General features: G+C 60.1%; 1 protein-coding gene across 1 annotated transcript in view; it reads left to right on the forward strand.

Moving 5' to 3' along the window:
• Positions 1 to 19,053, forward strand: part of NTN1 (netrin 1) — a 187,465-nt gene extending 168,412 nt beyond the window's left edge. The window contains exons 5-6 of the mRNA XM_068977223.1: positions 4,216 to 4,290; positions 18,707 to 19,053. Coding sequence (XP_068833324.1) covers positions 4,216 to 4,290; positions 18,707 to 19,035 — 404 coding nt within the window. The 3' untranslated portion in view covers positions 19,036 to 19,053. The remainder of the gene's footprint in view (positions 1 to 4,215; positions 4,291 to 18,706) is intronic.
• The last annotated feature ends 1,090 nt before the right edge of the window (positions 19,054 to 20,143 follow it).

Below are 20,143 nucleotides of genomic sequence, written 5' to 3' on the forward strand. Positions count from 1 at the left end.
ATTCCAGTGTTGGGTCATCTGTCAGTTTAGTTCTTGGCATTAGTGTGAATTTTCATTTTTTTCATTGTCTTTATAGCGATTTTGGAACAAAACAAGGAGAGGAAATGTGGGTAACTGCCAAGTAGATGCCATTTTGAAGGAGTCAAAGATGCATTTCAAAGCTATGTCTGGTCCATCTTGAGGCAGTCTCTGTAGCTCTGTGTGTATTTTATAAAAGAAGAAAATGCAGGAACACTTCCCTTATCTGAGGACCTCTTGTTGAGTGACCTCAGTTCTCTGGCACACACCCAGAGAGTCTGCACGCAGCCAGAGCTGCTACGATGTCAGTGCTCTGAAGGGTATTCACCGTGCCCAGAGGACAGCAGTTCCTTCTCTCATTCCAGGCCTATTGACCCATGCTTTGCATACAGTTCTAACAAGCCTGGTCTTTCTGTTTTCCTAGCTCACAACCAAATCAGAATCAGCAAATCGGTAGAGGGTAGGGGACATGTGGAGGCTTCCCTGGTGGCTCAGTGGCAAAGAACTCACCTGCCAATGCAAGAGACATGGGTTCGATCCCTGGGTCGGAAAGATCCCATGGAGAAGGAGATGTCAACCCACGCCAGTATTCTTGCCTGGAAAATCCCATGGACAGAGGAGCCTGGCAGGCTGCAGTCCATGGGGTCACAAAAGGATGAGACACGACTTAGCGACTAAACAACAATACAAGGGCACATTTGACAACGACAAGCACACTGACCTGATGAGAATTTCTGGCTGGCAGAAAGGAAAGACATAAGACCCACAAAAAAATAACAACAAACCAGATACAGCTATAAATCTGCACGTGTTGAGGCTGGCACCATTTCCTATAAGGGCAAAGCAGCTTGATGTTGTCTTCTGACTCTAGTTTGAGTCAATAGCCACTCCTCTGAGCCTTTCCTCTCCCAACCCGGGTCCTCCTTACAAATCTTGGGTGCAGAGACTCTGGCCCACCTCCCACGGCTGCAGACGGTTCAACTGTGGTTCTAACCCTGGCTGCACATTGGTCTTACCTGGGGAACTTTAAAAATCTGGACACACAGGCTATCCTTTAAGTCAGTGAAATCAGAATGTCTTGAGGGGAACCCAAGCATCAGTGTTTTCCTAAAGCTTCTGGGCTATTCCACTGTGTAGCCAGGTAGGGAACCAGGCCGTTAGAAGCATAGGCAGGGCTGAGAGCAGTGCCTCGTGCCTGGTTAGTGCCCTGTGGGTGGCTGTGGTTACTGGGGGACAGGCTTTTAATGTTCACGAGGGTGGCTGTGATTGCTCTCACGGGGTCCAGAGCTGGATCTAATCAGGCAGTGAGGGATGCCACACTTCAGGGACAATCTCTGGCCCAGGTGGATACTTGACTTTGAAGAGAAGAGCTGTAGATGCTGCCAGAAGGGAGGGAAGGGAGGAGGGGAAGCTGGAGGTACAGGGCCAGGTCGTCCCAGGGGCCACCTGCCCTCCTGCCTGCAGTGCAGGGCGCACTTGGAATCAGCACTGTGGCGCCTTGCTGAACTCACCTGTCCTGTCTGTAGGATGAAAGTCATAGTCCCTCCCTCAAGGGACTGCCCAGAGGCTGGGAGGAACTGGTGTGCTGTCAGGGGCTGCCTCCAGGGCTGTGATGGGAGGTGGTGGTTGAGGGGGTGCTGAGATTCCACGCTATAGAGGAGGCATGGCAGGTGATTGACCGGAATACAAGTACTGACGACGTGGGCCAAACTAATAATAATAATCATGAAAAAGCGATGAGTGGGTTCAAGGCCATCCATGCAGTGACGTCATCAGCACTGCTGGCAGTTCAGTTCTTTCCCAAGAGGAGCGAGCAGGCTGGGATTCCAGCCAGCTCGCCAGAAATGAAAGCTACTTGTGCATGGCCTGGGTTCAGCCCCAGCAGTGGCTTTGCCGTGAGCGTCACCTGCCTGAGCTGGCAGAGGCGTGGCTGAGAGGGGCTCTTTCCAGCGGTGAGGTATGGTGTCACGGCGTGGGGGAGGGGTGCCAGTGGCGCTGACTGTGGGTTTGGGTCACTGTCGCCCGGTGTCTCAACGTCCCTGGTGGACTCCTGGCCTCTCTCTCAGGATACTCCACATCCCAGCTTCTGAGAGGTCCTGACTCCAGCAGCCACACAGCCATCCAGGTGGCAGCAGGGGCTGGCACTGTGGACGCTGGGGCCCCCGGGCAGGGCATGGTGATGGACAGGGGGTGGGCCAAGGACTCGCACCCTAGGGAGCAGGAAGAGGGGCTGTTTCTCTCATTTCCTGAGACTGGTTCCTAATGGGGTGCCCTAATGGCAGCAGTGGAGAAGGCGGTGGCACCCCACTCCAGTCCTCTTGCCTGGAAAATCCCATGGATGGAGGAGCCTGGTGGGCTGCAGTCCATGGGGTCGCGAAGAGTCAGACGCGACTGAGCGACTTCACTTTCACTTTTCACTTTCATGCATTGGAGAAGGAAATGGCAACCCACTCCAGTGTTCTTGCCTGGAGAATCCCAGGGATGGGGGAGCCTGGTGGGCTGCCGTCTGTGGGGTCACACAGAGTCGGACACGACTGACGCGACTTAGCAGCAGCAGCAGCAATGGCAGCAGAGAACTGCCAGGCCCATGGCTCCTAGGGCAGCAGGATAGAGCTCTTTCAACTTGAATTAGGACCCTGAAGGAGGCAGCCATCTCCCGCGGGACCAAAGGCTGACTCTGGGGTGCTCTCTGAATACTCCTACAGATCTAAGTGATGGTTTGAGGGGCAGGGGGCCCAGGAGGCCTAGGCTGCTTGTCCTGTGCTCCCACACAAATCGCTCCTTACTCCACCTGGGCCTAGGTTTTCCCCTTTGGAGTCTGAGGGGCTGGCACCCGTTTCTGGAGCAGCCATGTGTGTGCTTCCCCTTCACCTTTCTAGTCCCCTCGCCAGGACACACACCCAGCCCAATTCCAGTGGGTACAGTGACCTTCCACCTCAGACCCAAGTTCAAGGCCCAGCCTTGACTTGCTAGCTGCCCGGGCTGCACTGGCAGGTGGTCTCCGATTCCTAATCTGTAGAATGGGAATAACCCCCACAGCTCAAAGAAGGGTTGTGAGAATCTAGTGAGAGCCAGCGTGTTGAGTGGTTGTGCAGGGGGCGCTGGAGTGATGTTTGGGACTCCATGGTGGGCTGGCCATCATGCCAACAGCTGATTTGCGAACACAGATCAGGCAAAGGAACTGTATCACCTTATCTGGTAAAGAATTTGCCTGCAGTGCAGGAGACCCCAGTTCGATTCCTGGGTTGAGAAGATCCCCTAGAGAAGGGATCAGCTGCCCACTCCAGTATTCTCGGTCTTTTCCTGGTGGCGCAGCTGGTGAAGAATTTGCCTGCAACGCAAGAGACCTGGGTTCGATCCCTGGGTTGGGAAGATCCCCTGGAGAAGGGAACGGCTACCCACTCCTGTATTCTGGCCTGGAGAATTCCATGGAGTTGCAGAGTTGGACGTAACTGAGTGACTTGCACTTTCACTTTCACCTGAAGAGCTGGCGGGGAGAGGGCCTGGTGGGGCCGGTGTTGGAGGTCTGCCTCTGCTGGGCCGACACAGGTCACCCCCAAGGGAAGCAGGCCCCCGGGCCCCCCCACATCCTGCCCGGCTTTCACTGGGACGCCCCTGAAGCGATACCCTGCAGACGCAGGCCCAGCAGCCCTGCCTCTCAGCAGTGGTGGGGCTCATTAGAACTGAACTCTTCTTCGTGGGGCATTTTATTTGCACACTCCAGTAGCGTGGACACCAAAGGGGTTTTCTCCTGCTTCATGGGCTGCTAATTTCCTCCGTGACCTCTATTGTTGGGGCCTGACCCCAGCCAGAGGCTGCTCGCCATGGAAGCTAGCGCCTGACACAGACCCAGGGCGCGGGGCGACAATGAGGCCTCTATCGGCTTTAATCAGGCTCCGGGTGCATCTTAAGAACAGGGGAATTTGTGTGGTGCTCCGAAGCCCTGGGTGGCACAATGCAGGAGCCCGCAGAGTCCCTGTGCGGAGGCCAGGGGGGCCAGTGGGGGGTGGGTCAGGCGGGGACCTCTTTGTCCCAGCCCTACTCGAGAGGGCCAGACCCGCCCTGAATGGCCGCCCAGGCTGCCCGGCCCGTGGGTATCACCAGCCTCTGGGTATTTAAGGAGGCGGCTGCCCACCCCACCCGCCAGCCTATTCTTCCCCTAATTAAGTTTTGTCCGTGCTCTCCTGTCCTCTGCAGACTGTGATTCCTACTGCAAGGCCTCCAAAGGGAAGCTGAAGATCAACATGAAAAAATACTGCAAGAAGGACTATGGTGAGTGAGAGCCCCCTTGTTGGGGGAGGGGGAGGGCACCACGTGACCAGTGGGGTACAAGGTGCCCCGCGTGGGTGTTGGTCCCAGAGTCCCTGTGCCCGGCCGGGAGCTGAGGGGAATGATCTTGTGCCTGGGAATTTGCCAGCTCTTCCTCCTTGGGGTGGGGGTGGGTGGCCACAGGTGTGGGCACTGCGTTCTCCCCCTGGCCTTGCATCCTCGCCGCTGGGGGGTCCTGGGCTTCACTCTGCCCCTGAGGGGCCGTGTGGCTGCAAGTCAGTCGCTTCACCTCTCTGGTCTTCCGTGCCCTCATCCGTACTCATGGGCTTTCAGCCTGAGGCTCTGCAGCTCAAAGAGAAGTCCTTCAGGCATTGGAGAAAGGGAGAGAGCTCCTTGATTGACTCCGCAAAATGGACCTCCAGGGCTGGGTGGAGAATCTGCATTTTAAACTCCTCGCTGGTAATTCTGATGCATCAGAAGTTTGACCAGAGCCTCAGGGATCACTGAAGGCCTTTTCTGTCGGGAGCTGGGGTCTGCACCGACTCTGCACTGCAGGCCTCAGGCTCCCTTCCCGGGAAGAGTATCCCGCCCGCCAGTCTCTACTGCAGCATCTACCCCGGTGCCCTGGAGGCGGGGGCCTTGCACCTCTCCTTTGTCAGGCTCTCCTCTGCCGCCTTCCATCAGCTCTGCCCCGTGGGAGGGCCGCGCCGGCTCTGTGGTTTCTGATCCCTGAGCTGGCTGGCAGCCTGGGCTGGCCGGACCTCACAGGACTCAGGGTCAAGGCTGACTTCAGGGTGGGTGGGGCCCTGTGGGAGAAGGGGAGCCCCTCACAGCCCCCGGCAGGTATCTGCAGATAGCTGAGAGGCGAACAGAAATCCCGAGGAGCTGTCTGCTGGTGGAGCTGGGGAGGCCCAGGGTGTGGAGGTCAAGGTGTTCGACATTCCGGCAGGAGGTAGCCGCAGCCTGGGCGCCCATCCAGGGGCCTGGTCTTTACACTCTGGGGCCCTCCTCCTGACCCGGTGGGCCTGGCTATTTCGGGCTGAGGCTGGACCCCCTCTTCCTGGACCCGAAAGTCGACTCTGCCCATCTCCCTCTGCGCACCTCCCCACTCCAGCTGGGTGTTCCTGGTCTTGCTGCTCTGTTCCTCAGCAGTCCTTCCCCTTTTAGCATCACCCTCTGGGGAAAGGCCAGCAACCCGTGTTTTCTGCCCATCTTTCCTACGCTGCCCTGATCGAGTGCCTCCTGAGGGAACTGGGGCGAGTCCAGTTGCGTCTCTGAGTTGCGGTTTCCTTATCTGTCATTTGGGGGTGATGCCCGACTGTGTCATATGGAAGCACTCAGCATGGGGCCACGTGCCTGGTGGGCTCCTGGTAAAGAGTGGCTCTGGCTGGTCCCTGGAAGCCGGGTGACAGGGCAAGAAGAAGTGGGGAGGGAACAGTGACCCGGTGCTGAGACCTCATTGTCCACAACCTGCATGGTGTCCCTCCCAGACCCCAGGGGTTCTGGCAACCTGGCCTGGACGCCAGGCCTTCGGGGTCTCATCGGGGCAGCTGTTTGAACCAAATGCAAAGTGTCCTTCTTTAATGAGGACAGTGGTCAGGACCTTTTAGCAAAGGGAAGAGAAAGGCCCAAAGGAATGTTGAGAACTTCTAAAACTTCCTCATTTTATTGTGCACGCACGTGTGCCTGTGTGTGCATATACACAGGCACACGTGTACACACAGGTACGTGTTCACACACCCCACACGGAAACCCAGTACATGATCGTACTGGAGCAGCTGGTAGGTTTTGTGTGTCCGTTCCGAAGCAGCCAGGCCCTGGGTCCATAGCGAATTCCTGAAAAAAGCCCCTTTAAAGTGCTTGTATCCCAAGGCGACTTTCACAGGAAAAACCAACCTTGATTTTGGAAACAAATTTTGGGGCGATTTAAGGATAAAGGGAGTGCTGTCTCTGACGCAGGGTGACAGTAGCCACAAGAGGCCCCAGTGGTTTGGGGTGAGGCTTGGGTGACCCTGCGCTCCCACCCTGAGCTGTCAGCGTCTGCTGGGGTTGGCAAGGTGGGATGTGGGCAAAAAGGCCCAAGGTCCTGTGGTGTCCCAGGCTTAGGGCTGGGGGCCAAGTGTGGATGCCCAGGGTCAGAGAGCCAGGGTCACAGAGGAGACCCCTGGCCTGTCACTCCACCACCCCTCATCTCCCTCCCCCGCAGAGAACAGGAGGAAGGAGCAGCTCGGCCACCTGGGGGAAGGGTGAGTTAGATTTCAGTGTGGAGCATCCTCTGACCAGACAGATGCTGGGGAGACTTTCTGTGCAGGGTTAACCACCACCCCCGTTCTGTTCCTCCAATGAGAAAAGGGAAAATTGGACTTCTGTTTAAAATCACCCAATGGACCCGTCTTCCACCTGGTTCTCTAGGACTTGGTTCGTTCTCTTCTGACTTCCTTTCCTCCACTGAATTCTGCCTCCCCCACCCCTGATACTTCCGGGGGCACTTTGGCTCCCTCTGACTCTCCTGCCCACCCCTTGGCAGCAGGCAGGCCCCTATCTCTGCAGAAGGGGGCCTGGCTCCCTCTTGTTATAGACCCAGGGGGCTCTGCCCTGAGCCCTGCCTTGGCTGTGCGCCACCCCCCCCTCCCCCAACCCTGGACAACAGGGCTGTGCATTGGGAGCGGGGACTCAGTCTCTGGGCTCTTCTTGCCTTTTGCTCCCTGACCCAGTCCTCCCTTCCTTGCCCTTGATTTCCTCCTGGATTGTCCGAGGGAAGCTGGTGTCCTAGATGGGGCCCCGGTCTGGCTGGCTGACTGGCCCAGCAGAGCCCCAGCCTCCCTCCTGCCCCCCATCACGTTTATCACCTGGACCCCATCCGACCCAAAACCAAGAAAGTCGCTCAGTCATGTCCAACTCTTTGTGACCCCACAGACTATACAGTCCATGGAATTCTCCAGGCCAGAGTACGGCAGTAGGTAGCCGTTCCCTTCTCTAGGGGATCTTCCCAACCTAGGGATCAAACCCAGGTCTTCCTAGACTTCACCTCAGCCACGCCAGCTCCTGGCCCTACACTATTGCCAGCCCACTGCCCAGGTGTCCACATTTCTGCTGCCAGGCAAGATTTGAGGAGCCGCAGAGTCAGGAGAGAAGCGGGGTGCCCTCTCAGGGTGCTGACAAGGTGTGGAGCATGGCACTTTCAGCTTTAAGGTCCTCATCCCCACACCCTGGCCTGGAGGCCCGGACTGGCGCTGCTCCTCCCATCCCCCAAAGGGTCCCCCACACTGTCCATGGCACTCTTGGGGTTACCTGAGAGTTGGTGAGCAGCCTGCCCAACTGTACACCCAGGCCTGTGTATTCAGGCAGGAGGCAGGACAAGGAAGTGTCGAGAGTGGGGGTTGCAGGGGCTTCTGGGGAGGGAGACCCCAACAGGCTGGGGGGCAGGGCGGGAGAGGCTTGTGGAGGGTGGAGTGAGTGGCACCCAGGGTGGCTGGGCGGGGGCAGCCGGGCCGCAGCTGCAGGCCTTGCTCTGAGGCTGGGGGCCAGGTCTCCCTCTGGGCTCTGCGTGCCCGGCCTGGCCCCTGGAGGAGGGGTCCCTTCCACACCCGCAGACCTGGGCCAGGTGAGCAGGAGAAGGGGGCGAGGGGAGTTGGCTGGCCTGGGGTGGGGCGGGGGTACAGGTGGGCCCAGGAGGGTCGGGGAGGGGGCTGCATAATCCCCACCCTATCTCTGACTGACATCCCTGCAGGGAGCCAATTAGGAAACACATTTCCTCCACTTTCCAGCTCGGGCGCTTGGATGTTCCAGAAGCTGCTAATTAGAACCTCAGCAGGGTGGGTGGGGTGGGAGTCAGTGAAGGGCAGGCCCCACGCCCCCTTCCTCCTCTGAGACCAGCTCGGGACAGTCTTGACATTGTGCAGCCAGAACACCCAGATCTGGGTTTCCGCTGACCCGGGCGGTGGCCAGTGGGCAGGAGGCCTTGGGGAAGTGGGGCTGGAGCAGTGGCCTGGGCTGGTTGGGGTCTGCTGGTCCTGCCCGTGTTCCTGGTGAGAGAGGGCCCAGCAGGTGAGGGTGGGCAGCACACGAAGCAGGTAGGAATTGGGGTTGCGGAGGCCTGAGGGCCAAGCCCCATGCCTTTCTGGTCTGGAGAGACCTCAGGACCGGAAGGATGGCAGTTCCATTCCCATCTGTAGGTAGGGGAGGGCCACTGGCCCCAGAACCTGAGGAAGACTCCACATTTGCTTGTGTGACTTTGGACCAGGCCGGGCCTCGGTTTCCTGTTCTGTCCAGTGGAGGTCGATGAAGGGATGCGCTGTCCTTCCAGGTGTGGCAGGAGGGTGGCCCTGTTGCCATCTCCAAGGAGCAGGGGGCGTTCATGGCGCCGCTGTCATTGCTGCCCCCCCGCCCCGTCCTGGGGCTCAGTCCTCTGTTGCCCTCTAGGGGAATCGGCTCACCTTGCAAATGCTGAGAAGGCACTCGAGGGCAGGCTCAGGGTGGGGCAGTTGTGCACAAAGATGGGGCTTTTTATTATTTTCGAGTGTAGTAGCATTTCCTGTCAACTTTTCAGGAAAACCTAGCCAAGAGGGGCCCTTCTTTTGGGTAGAACGCGCCCAGTGAGTGTGTGTATGTGTGGAGATGTGTGCACGTGTGCCTGTGTGCACCCATGAGCATTCACCATGAAGCCCACATTCGCTCAGCGGCTCCCACATGGGCAGAGCGTGTCCATCCCTTCTGGAGTCACTGGCTCTGTGGCTCATTTACCTAGAAGCCAGGGCTCCAGAACCTCGGTCTGTGGAGACAGGATGGCCAGATGATACTGTTCCTGGGGCATTTACTGTGGGGGCTGTCAGGAAAGGCCACCTCTTGACAATGACTTCAGGCTAAGACACCCCTTGGCTTCTACCCCCTGATTCATGTGGAAGGGGGGCCAGCCTGCCCCTGTCATGCCACCGTCCCCATCCAGTCTAGACCACAGACTCCTTGGCCAGGGTCTAGCCTACAGTGGGTGTAAGCGGGGCCTGGCCCATCCTGCAGAGAGTGTGTGGAGGGAGGGCTTCCTGGAGGAGGCAACCCAGGTAATTGGTGCTCACTGGTCAAAGCAAGGCTCCCAGGCAGAGGGAGCAAAGTGTCTGAGCACAGAGACAGGAGCAGGCTGGGGAGATGGGAGGAGAGGGCACATGAGGGTGCAGGGGCGGAGGCTAGGGAGGCTGGTGAGGGTTCACGTCTGTGTGCAGAAGCCACTCGGAGGCCACCAGAGAGCCAGCCCCACTCACACTGGCACACAGCAGGCTGCCACCCACCTCTGCTTCCCTGGGATTCAGAGGCAGAGGGAGAGGACAGACAGGCCGTATTCTGAAAGGTGAGATCATCTCACTTTTGCCAGTTCTTGGAAAAATGATTCGTTCCCAGAAATGTCTATTAGTCACCCCCTTTGTTGAAAGACATTTTGGCACCAACGGATGGAAAAATCAGAATGCTTTTCACGAGATGATCGGTCTCGCGCCTTCCTCCCACCATCCCTCAAGGATGATTTCTGAGGATAACAGCTCCAAGCGGAAGTCCTGTTGGCCTCTGCGGGGAGGAACTGGGTTTGTGAGGCTGTGTGAGTGTGCATGTGTGTGCACACATGTGCTGTCTTATGGGCCCCTGGCAGAGGAGAGCCTGGGGACCTAAGTGGACCCCGCCTCCCCCAAGCATTGATGCCCTGTCTCTCCTGGGGCGGCAGAAACCCCAGAGATGAGGCCTTGTCAGGCCGGTGACTTCTCCTCTGCAGGCCCCGGATGGGCACCTCACAGTCTTCATTCTCACCCTGGGTGAGTCCTCAAAAACACCTAGGAAGGGAAGGCCTTTTCTTCAGGCCGATGGGATGCTGAGACTTGGCAAGATAAGGAGCATGCCCAAGATTGGGGCCCCTGAGGCCTGAGATTTTATGTGCCCTGCCTGCGTGCGCCTCCCATGCCAGGATGCCGAGCTTTTGGCAACAGAATGGGTGCTTCCCCTGCTTGAGGGTCAAGGGCTGGTTCCCCCCACGGAACCCCTGACTCTCTCACTCCTGATAAGCCAGAAAGGCGTCTCCGTGGGGGAACAGCAGGAGTGGTCACCGTGGTGCTGGGGTGATTGTCACCATGGGGGGGGCTGTTGGAGACGATGAAGGCAAGATGATGGGCGAGGATGTCAGTGATTCTGGCAGAGGCAGGGTGGGTATGACCACTCAGTGGTGGGCTTGGCTGTGCAGCGGAGGGAGGTCACGGCAGCTCCATGATGGAGGAGGGAGGAGACTGAGCTGGCAGTGGAGATGATGCTGGCGGTGGAGGGACTGCAGAAGCCCGTGGAGCTGGTGTAGATTAGAGGGGCGCCTGCCGGCTCTTGCCTCGATGCTCAGGCTGGGGACGAGATGAGTGGGGTGATGGGGAGGCCTCGTGAGGGACACAAGGCCTCTTGGCAAATGATGGCCTCTGCCCCTCTTTACACCTCCTGCCCTTCCTCGTCTCGACCTTGGGGTCAGTGGCTGTTCCTGATCGGGGTCAGTCCCTTCAAGGGCAGAACACGGGGCAGGTTACAACCCTGTTCTGGGGGCCAGGTTCCCATGTCTGCAGCAGACTGTGACTTCAGGGCTTGGAGCGGGGGTTCAGATGTTAGGGGAGCGCCCTGGGGGCTGTCCCCCGAGGGTGGTTAGCCAGGTCCGGGTGGCAGCTGGTGGTGATGGCTGGGCGAGGCCAGTCCTCCCCACCCTGCCCCAGTACTCTCCCCAGCTCAGAAAGTTGGACGCAGCCCAGCCAGCAGCACGTGGCATGGACTTTCAGAGGCTCACTGACCCTTCCCCGGGGGCGCGGGTCACTGGTCCCCTGGGGATCCTCCGATTTCCCCAGCCAGATGTGACCTCCCCCCTTGGAGTGCCAGCCCCATATGGAGGCCAGATGTGGAGCTGGGTCGGCATGAGTCAGCCTGAGGTCGCAGAATGCGGGTGACCACTGGGTTGGGCTGGGCGGGCAGCAGGCCCCAGTGACAGCTCGGCAGAAGCCCCTGAGCCCGCAGAGTGCTACACTGACCAGGGCCTCCCGCCATGCACTGTGGGGGGAGGAGGGGGAGTGGGCACAGCCCTGCCCGCCACAGTGATTCCCATCCCCATGGACAGGGCCCAGAGCCTAAGCGCCCACCTCTGCCGCCCCCACAGCTGTGGGTGCTGAGGCCTGGCGCTTCCTTTCCTCTGAACGTCTTGTTTTTAGGAAGGAGGTGTGGGTAGGGAAGGGCACCCGATGAAAGATGTTTCTTCCCATTTCACAGATGAGGAGACCGAGGGTCAGGGTGGGGGTGGGGAAAGGTGATCTGTCCCAGGTGTCTGGGGACACCAGCTGGCTTCCCCTACAGACAGGCAGCACTTGTCTTCTCCCCGCTCCCCAGTGACCTGTCTCCAGGATCGCACAGTATGTCCCTCCCCACCCCCAGGCAGGGCTGGGATGGGCACCTCTCCCCAGGGGGGATGGATCTCGTGAGTCTTGACAGCCCCCCTTCCCTGGGGTCAGAGCCTTGGCACAAGGACCCAGCACCATTGCTGTTCCCAGGGTCTACCCCTCCTGCTGCTTTACCTGCTTGTGCGAGGCCCAGGCTGCTATGGGAGGGGGTGCACCCCGGGGGTACACACCTTCTGAGCAGCCTGGGTTACCTGCGGGGAGGCAGCCGAGGCCTTAAAAACAGAATAGTTTCTCCAAGGCTCCTAAGGGCCACCCCAGAATGGGCTCCTCCCACCCTGGCAGAGCTCTGGTCAGGATTTGCTTTGGTCCCTGTTTCGGGCAACATGGCCCTTTCTCTGGGTGTCCTGGGAGAAGCAGGTTCCATCCTTTGAGGGTGGTTTGATTTCTAGGAGCTGAGCAAGTGTGGTGTTCACAGAGTGGCAAGGGACCCAAGTCCCTGCTGGTTGCCCTCCCTCCAGGACAGGGCTCTCTGCAGCATCTTGGGTGTGGCCAGGTGGCAGCCTGGGGTGGGGGGCGCTGCCCCGTGCAGTGGGGTTTGCTGGCAGGACTGTGGGTGGAGGGCTCTTAGCTGGGCCCCTCTGAGAAGCAGGTAGGCATTTGCAGCCAGGATGTGGGCCCTGGGGCGTGGGGACCAACTCTCATGCCTGCCTCTTCCCCTTGAGGCTGGAGCCCCAGTGGTGATGGAAGCTGACCTGGGGGACCTTTCGGCAGACAGGCAGTGACCCCACTGTTGCCCTGTGTGTGTGCTGGGTGGGTCGGGCTGCTGCAGTCAGCCTTGGGGGTAGGTGTGGGTGGTTGGGCATCTCCTGAGGCTGTGTGAGGCCCTGGGGGGCAGGGGGCGGGGTTCTGCTGTCCTCCAGGATCACATTCTGACAGCTGTGGCCATGCCGTGATGGGAGGGTGGGGTACATCGGGTCAGGAGTGGGCTGGGCTGTTACAGTTCCTTCTGATGGGGAGGGGGGCAGCCTTGGTGGGGGGAGGTGCTCTCTCCCTTAGGCTGATTGCAGGAGAGACCAGTCTCTGTGATAAGAGTGCCCTGCACTGGCAGGGCCAGGCCTGGGTCCACTGTCCTGCCTGAGCCTCTTGCAGAAGAGGGTGGCCAGTCTCTTGAGCTCGTCTCGCCTGAGGATTGGGCGTGCCAGGCCATCTCCCTGGGGAACAGGGCCCCTAGCATCCCCAGAGTCTGGTCTTCTGAACCCAGATCTCCTGATGTCCCCTCCTCCAGGGAGCCCCAGGCAATCAGCTCATCCCAGGTCCCCTCACCCCTCTCGCTTCCCAAGAACAGAGCCTAAAAACACCAGGACCCGGCAGGGGAAACTGAAGCCACCTCTGTGTTGGTCTGAGAGAGAAGGGTGCACCATTACTTCTGCTGAGGGAGGGAAGGATGGAACCTTCCCTAACCCCAAGTTGGGGGGTCCCCGTTTTATACCAGGTCTGAGGTGGGGCCTTGGTGGGTGTGGCAGGAGGTGGCAGCCCCGGGGTTTTTCTGACCACAGTGCACCTCCAGCCCTCCATCTGATGGGATGAAAACTGGAGCGGGGGGCTGCTGTGACTCCCCATCCACACCCCTTCCGCCCACCTGCCCCTGCCGTAGGTTAGCATCCCTGAGAATAAGGCTGGCCCTGCTTGGCTGCTTCTGACCTTCACAGGGCGGGCTTGGGGGGTGGTGGTGGTGCTGGGAAACATGTGGTCAGAGCTGTGCTTTATGAGAGCAGCTGCAGTTCCTGACACGCTTTCCATACCGGAAGATTTATGGGGCCGCATGGTTTTAATGGCTTCTGCGGGGCCGGTGTCCTTCCCTGCTTTGTCCTGGCCGCCGTCTTGGAGGCAGATGGGTCTCGGGCTGGCCTGGCCCATCAGGAGGGCACGGTGGGGTGGGGAAGGCCAGGGCTGACCACCCAAGCCTCCTTGGGAGGGGCAGCTGCTGGGAAGCCCCTGGGGACCCCATCTGAGCAGCCCATAAATCAAGGAGGCCTCCAGGAGGCAGGAAGCCTAGGTGCAGAGGTGTCCCAAGCTGGTGGGGAAAGGAGGAGAAAGGCCTGGCCCCCCTCCCCAGGGCCACAGCCCCAGGCCCCACCCAGCAGGTCGTCCACCACGGCTGGGCCGGCAGATGAACGTGCACTGTGTGCTCGTCGCTGACCCAGCGGCCGTGCTGGGTCCTAGAACCTAGAATATCCCAGACCTGCGAGTGGGGGGCAGCAGTCAGCCCAGTGCTGCCTCCTGGCACAGATGGTCCAAGGTGCTGGCAGTGCCTGGTCCTCGGAGGGTCCAGAGCTGACCCATCCTTGGTCTCCGGGGTCAGGGCGAGAGCTGGGGACAGAGCGAGGCTTTGAAGGAAACAGGGGCTGCCTTGGGGTGCACGGTTCCCTTTGGAGGAATCTGAGCTTGAGCTCGAGGTGGGACTCCGAGCTCCACTTTTCAGCTCACCCTGGCCAGCCTCTCACTTTCCCAGCGCCAGGACTCTGTGGAGGTGGAGGCCCCAGGGAAGGAGAACTAGAGGTCTGCGCCTATGGAAGGACATGTCGGGGCCTCGGGCTGAGCCAGGAATGGGCCTGGGCAAGGCCCCTGCCCTGCCTTCTAGCCCGAGGCCCCATTGCTCAGACCAGCCCGATGCTGACCCCTGCCTCCCTGGGCTGGTGCACACTGCGCTGCTCTCCCTCTCAGAGCCACAGCCAGCCCTTGAGGGCCAAGGGCAGGCCTCTACTGAGGGACGGAGAGCCATGTGCCCGGTAGCCGGGCGGCAGACTCACAGGCCAGCAGGGGAGATCGGCCCTCTTAAGCCCTGCCCTGGTGGCTGGGGTCGGCTCCTGGAGCTCAAGGCCCTCCCGTGAGCCTCGGAATTGCTGAGGGGGCCCTGTTCCAGCCTGCCTGCTGCTGCACCAGCAGAGCTCTGGGGCCCTGGGGACTTGGAGGCCAGAAGACTGGGTGCAGCCCAGCCCCTGGGACCCAGAGGCTGACTCTACTTTCTCAGGGCTGCACTCTTCCCCTGCTTGCTGATCCTGCAGGTCCCCTCTTCTGTGGTGGAGGGGTACCTTGTGGAGCCAGCCTCACCTGCGTCTCCTCAGGGGTTCCTCCCTACACCTAATGCCTCCTGACTGCACAGGAGCAGATCTGTGGGACCTGTGCAGCTCACCTGTACCGTGGCCCAGCCTGGGAGTGGGCAGACACCAGCAGGTGGGGCAGGCTCCTGTTCCAGCCAGTCTGCTTTAGCCACTCCCTCAGTCTGTGCTTTAGAGTCCTGCCCCCCACCCCCAGCTCAGTGCTGGGACCCTCCCTCTTTCTTCGGGGAATTGGGAGGGGAGGGGAGGGTCTCGGCAAGCCTCTTATCACCCCGGCCTGATCTCACCATCTGCCTTTCTGAGGGTCGTCTCATCCGCCTTCTTTCTGAATAAGCAGTGGGGGACCCTCCCTGAAGCTCCGTGTTCTGGCCAGTTTAGGACATTGGCACACGGATGTGGAGCTTAGACGTCCCGGGGGCTGAGGCTGGTTAGCCTGGAGTGAGCGTCGTGTGGGTGTAAAGGACACAGCCTTGGAGACTGTGTGCCTCAGTTCACTCAGTCGTGTCTGACTTTTTGAGACCCCGTGGACTGCAGCACACCCTGTCCGTCACCAACTCCTGGAGTTTACTCAAACTCATGTCCATTGATTCAGTGATGCCATCCAACCATCTCATCTTCTATCGTCCCCTTCTCCTCCTGCCTTCAATCTTTCCCAGCATCAGGGCTTTTCCAGCGTCTAGTTGTTTCCGTGCGGCTAGGGTGGGCAAGAAGCTGCCCCTGGCCATCGCAACCCCGCCCCCACCCAGTTGGGCGGTGCTGTGGGCCCTCAGTGGAGGCCGGTTGTTCCTGGCCCCCAGCCAGCAGGGCGTCAGAGCTGGTGGCGGCCCCGCGCTGTCTTCAGTCTTGCACGCTCCCCGAGGGGGCCGAGTTGGTCTGCCTGAGGTCACTGTTTCAATGTGTATTTTGAGTATTTTCAGCCGTGTGTGCACCGCGGGGACTTGGCCTGTGCACTGCGTGTGCAGCTCATACTTGGTGGGCTGTGTAATATGCGGAGGCGTTGCCAAGGGCAGCGGAAACGTGGACTCTTTCCAGCATAATCACATGAATCTACCACCACCGGCCCCTGCCCTGCCCCCGGCCCATCCCACCCGCTGCCAGGGTGCTGCTGGGGTGGGACGAGGACGAGGGCCAGCACTTCATCCCCATCGACCTGTGTCCACCACCAGGTCCCCCTCCAGGCTGCATCCTCCGCGTTGGCAGGCCTCCTCCAGGCTGGGGAAGCAGGCTGCCCCGGAGAGAGGCAGGGCCGTGCAGACCAGGGAAGGTGGGGCAGGGTTCTTCAGGCCTCCTGCTGGGAAGGGCCACATCCCTGCAGAAGGCCACCCCAGGGCCTGACCTTGCCCAGCCAGCTCTCTGTGGCCTCACAGCCCTCCCCTCCCACCTGGCCCTGAGCTGAGGCCCCGGATCCTGAGTCTCTGATTCCAATGGTTATGAGTTTGCCGGCGCTGCCAGAACAAAGTACCACTGAGGGGCTCAAACAGGAATTTGCTTTCTCCCAGCCTTGCAGGGTGGAAGTACTGGATCAAGAGGTCAGGAGTGGTTACCCCAGGCGCTCTCCTTGGCTTGGAGGCGGTCGTCGTCTTGTTCTTTCTTCACGTGGTCTTCCCTCCATGTGTTTCTGTGTCCTGATCTCTGTGTCCTCATCTTATGAGGACGCCAGTCAGATTGGGTTGGGGCCCACCCTTCGAACTTCCTCTTAACTACCTCTTAAAGACTTTATCTCCAAACACTGCCACATTCTGAGTTACTGGGGGTTAGGACTTCAAGTGTATTAATTTACCGGCAGGGAGCAATACCCAGTTCAGCTCATAACACCAGTAGATAAGCAAAGCCACTTTTTCCGGGGTGCCTCCGGCAGCATCCTTGTTGGGCTACCTCAGCCCACCCTGGCTGCAGGGTGGGACACTGTGACTAGGCCGGGGGTCTGAGGTCCCGCACAGGCGGCAGCTGTACCCTGGGGGAGGTTCATTCTGCATTCAGCTCAGTCCTGAGGAGAGGAAGCTGGGGCTCCCAGGGATGCTGGGGGCGGCTCCCCTCCTTTGCTTAGCTGAGGGGCACTCAGTTGCCACGGTGACCTCTGTCTGCACAGTCAAACACACAGCCCAGCCACTGCTCCAGGCTGGAGGGCTCCCCACCCCCTCCTCCGAGTTCACACTGAGTGTTGAGTCCCTTGGTGACGAAAACATGGAAACGGTTGCCATGGCAGCCATTCTTTGGAGCCCTCAGACTGGAGTGCAAAGTTCAGGATGCCCAGGAACAGCTGAAATGAAAATATGGGAAAATCCGCCACTTGCTTCGCCCCAGAAGGGTGGGATTCGATGGAGGGCCCGGCCATCCGTGCCCCTTCCTGTTGTCCTGGGCCAAGCATGGGCAGAGAAGGGGTGTGGGCAGGGCCCAGGGAATAGCCCCCTGAGACCTTGAGAGAGGCTGGCCAGCATGGGTGAGTGGGCCCAGAGCTAAGAGGGCAGGTGGGACTGCTCGGCCTTCCCTTGGGTGCATGTCTGCGTGGCTCCTGGAGCCACTGAGCCCACCTTGTCTCGGTGTCTTCACCTGTAGAGACAAGCCCCTTTCTCAGGAGGGCTCAGGTCTACACAGCTGCTAGGAGAACCTTCAGCCTGACCAGGGGTGGAGGGAAAGGTGCCGGGTTCTGACCGCGGGGATGGAGGAGGAATGCAAGTTTCCTTTGGCTGGACGTTAGTACAGTGTAGACTTCTGCACTTAGCCTCTGGAATGGTGTGTGTCCCTTGCACCCAGAATGTTCCTTAGCTAGGCCCTGTGGGGCTCTGGTGACTTGAGATAACCACCCAAAGGGCCTTGCAGTCAGAGTTGTTTGGGAAACCCACAGCTGTGCAGGCACACACAATTTGTAGATTAAAGGCTCTGAAAAGTCCCACAGTAAGAAAACTTTTTGACTTTAACCCACTATTTCACCTAGTGGTTTGAACAAAATCCACCCCCCCACACACACCTTTAAAAATGTTTTTCTCTTATACCTTATATCTTGCAGAAATAGCATCTGTTGACATTCACTAGGGCATTGATTCTCAAAGTGTGTTCCCTGGATCAGCACCATCTGGGAGTTTGTCAGAAGTGTGCCTTCCTGGGCCCCACTCCACACCTGGTGAATCGGAAATTGGGGCGAGGCCAGTGATGTGTGTGTGACAAGCCGTCCGGGGATTCCGATGCCTGCTCCAGCTAGAGAGCCCCCATACTAGGGGAAGCAGTAGCAGAGAACCGAAAGGGAGGGGAATGGCCTGGAGGCTTGGGGAGGGTCCAGAGGACACGGAGGCCTGGCAGGGATGGCAGGGGATAGTACAAGGACCCTGGACTTCAGAAGAGGTGCTGTGGCCGCCTTGGAGGACTGTTCAGGGTGCATGGCCCCTGGGCACTGAGACCCCAGTCTGAGATTGGAGCAGGAGCAAGGTTGTGTGTCTGGGGGTGTCGTGAGGCTTGATTTTAGGTGGTGGGGTCTCTGGAAATGCCCAGGAGGTACTGCCCGCTTTGGTTCCCCCCAGTGGCCAGCACTGTGCTCATGGAGGGCACCTGCCTGAACAGCTGGGTTCTGCCCAGAATTCAGGGGGTGTGGTCAGTTCCTATAGTGTCTTCCTGGACTCTTAAGGGGGATTGTCCCCAAAGACAGGGCTGGGTGGCACCTTCAACACAGGCAGGAAGTAAGACTTCTCCGAGCAGCGGCCTTGGCCGATGTGTCAGCAGGCAGGGCTCTAGCATCAGCTTCGCCTCCGCACACCCATTTCCCCAGGGGCTCCTGCTTGCAGTCACTCCCCAGCACTGGATCCTATTCCTTCTCCATTTAACCGGCCGCCCCATCCCGGGCCCTCTTGGCGGCAGGAGCCAGGGGGCCCAGGGGGCAGCCGAGGCCCATGCCCTGCCTGTGCTTCCTTGCAGCCGTCCAGATCCACATCCTGAAGGCGGACAAGGCGGGGGACTGGTGGAAGTTCACGGTGAACATCATCTCCGTGTACAAGCAGGGCACCAGCCGCATCCGCCGCGGCGACCAGAACCTGTGGATCCGCTCGCGGGACATCGCCTGCAAGTGCCCGAAAATCAAGCCCCTCAAGAAGTACCTGCTGCTGGGCAACGCGGAGGACTCACCCGACCAGAGCGGCATCGTGGCGGACAAGAGCAGCCTGGTGATCCAGTGGCGGGACACGTGGGCGCGGCGGCTGCGCAAGTTCCAGCAGCGTGAGAAGAAGGGCAAGTGCAAGAAGGCCTAGCGCGGAGGCAGCGGCGCGCCGGCGGGCTGGGCGCGGGGCCGGCCACCGCGGCGTGGACTTGCCCGCGGGGGCTTCCCAGCTTGGGGGAGGGTGGGGGCGGGGCCGGGGCCCTCGGCGGCCCCGCCCCCAGGCCCCGGAGAATTGAGGACCGAGACTTAGCTACCTCACGGGCTCCCTCCAGAGCAGAGATGCGTTTCCCTGGGGCGGGAGGGCGGCCGGGCGGCCGGGGCCGGCGCAGGTGGGCCGCAGCGATGGGTAGAGAAGGGCACGTGAGGAGGAGAACTGTGATGCCCAGGCCCGCAGCCCCAGCAGAAAACCCCGTCTGGTTCCCCTGACCCTTCCTGGGGGATTGCCACAGGAGCCCTGGCTGTGAAAACGGGGGCTCCGGTCTGCAGCGGCCTGGGGGCGCCTGGGGGAGGCGGAAGTGGCCTGTCCAGCCAGCCCTCCCCGTGCCGTCTGCGGTCTCCACCTGCCCCTGCCATCCTCCTGGCGGTGGGGGATGGGGAGGGGTTCCAGTCTGTGCAGCCAGAGCAGTGAAGCCCCCTCTTGGCCCTGCCCTGGCCGGGCTTTGGGGGTTGGTGCTTGGCCAGGCTTCTGGACCAGGGACACCCCTGAGAAGCTCACGCCGGGTGGTCGGTCACTGCTCACGCCAGAGCTGCCCGATGGAGGAGGCATTGCCAACGCAAAACCTCCCAGAGAGTTTCCTTTCTGGAAAGTTGGAAGCAGCCCCTTTATGACATTTTCCAGGGGAGGGGGATGGGGCACGGGCTGGGCTTACGGCAGCGACACTATTTGTGTAATGACATCAGCTCCCACAAGGCCCCTCAGCAGTGTCAACAGCGGGGAAGGGCCTGGAAGGCAGGCTGCTGAGGCAGTTGGGCCTGGCGGGGTTGGGAGTGCGCTGGCTGGAGTGGGGATCTGCTCCGCTGGCTCAGGGAGGCGTGGGAGTGCCCTTGTCCGGCTGGCAGGGCTGGAACCATTAGGGTCCCAGGTACCAGGGAAGCCGTGACCACTTCCTGCTGGGCCCTCGCTCCTGGCTCCCCAAGGAGCGGACAGAGGAGGCTTCCCACCACCATCCTGGTATGGCCTGGGTGGCACCTCGCCCCCT

The sequence above is a fragment of the Capricornis sumatraensis genome, chromosome 8 (assembly GCF_032405125.1).
Source record: "Capricornis sumatraensis isolate serow.1 chromosome 8, serow.2, whole genome shotgun sequence".
NCBI lineage: Eukaryota > Metazoa > Chordata > Mammalia > Artiodactyla > Bovidae > Capricornis > Capricornis sumatraensis.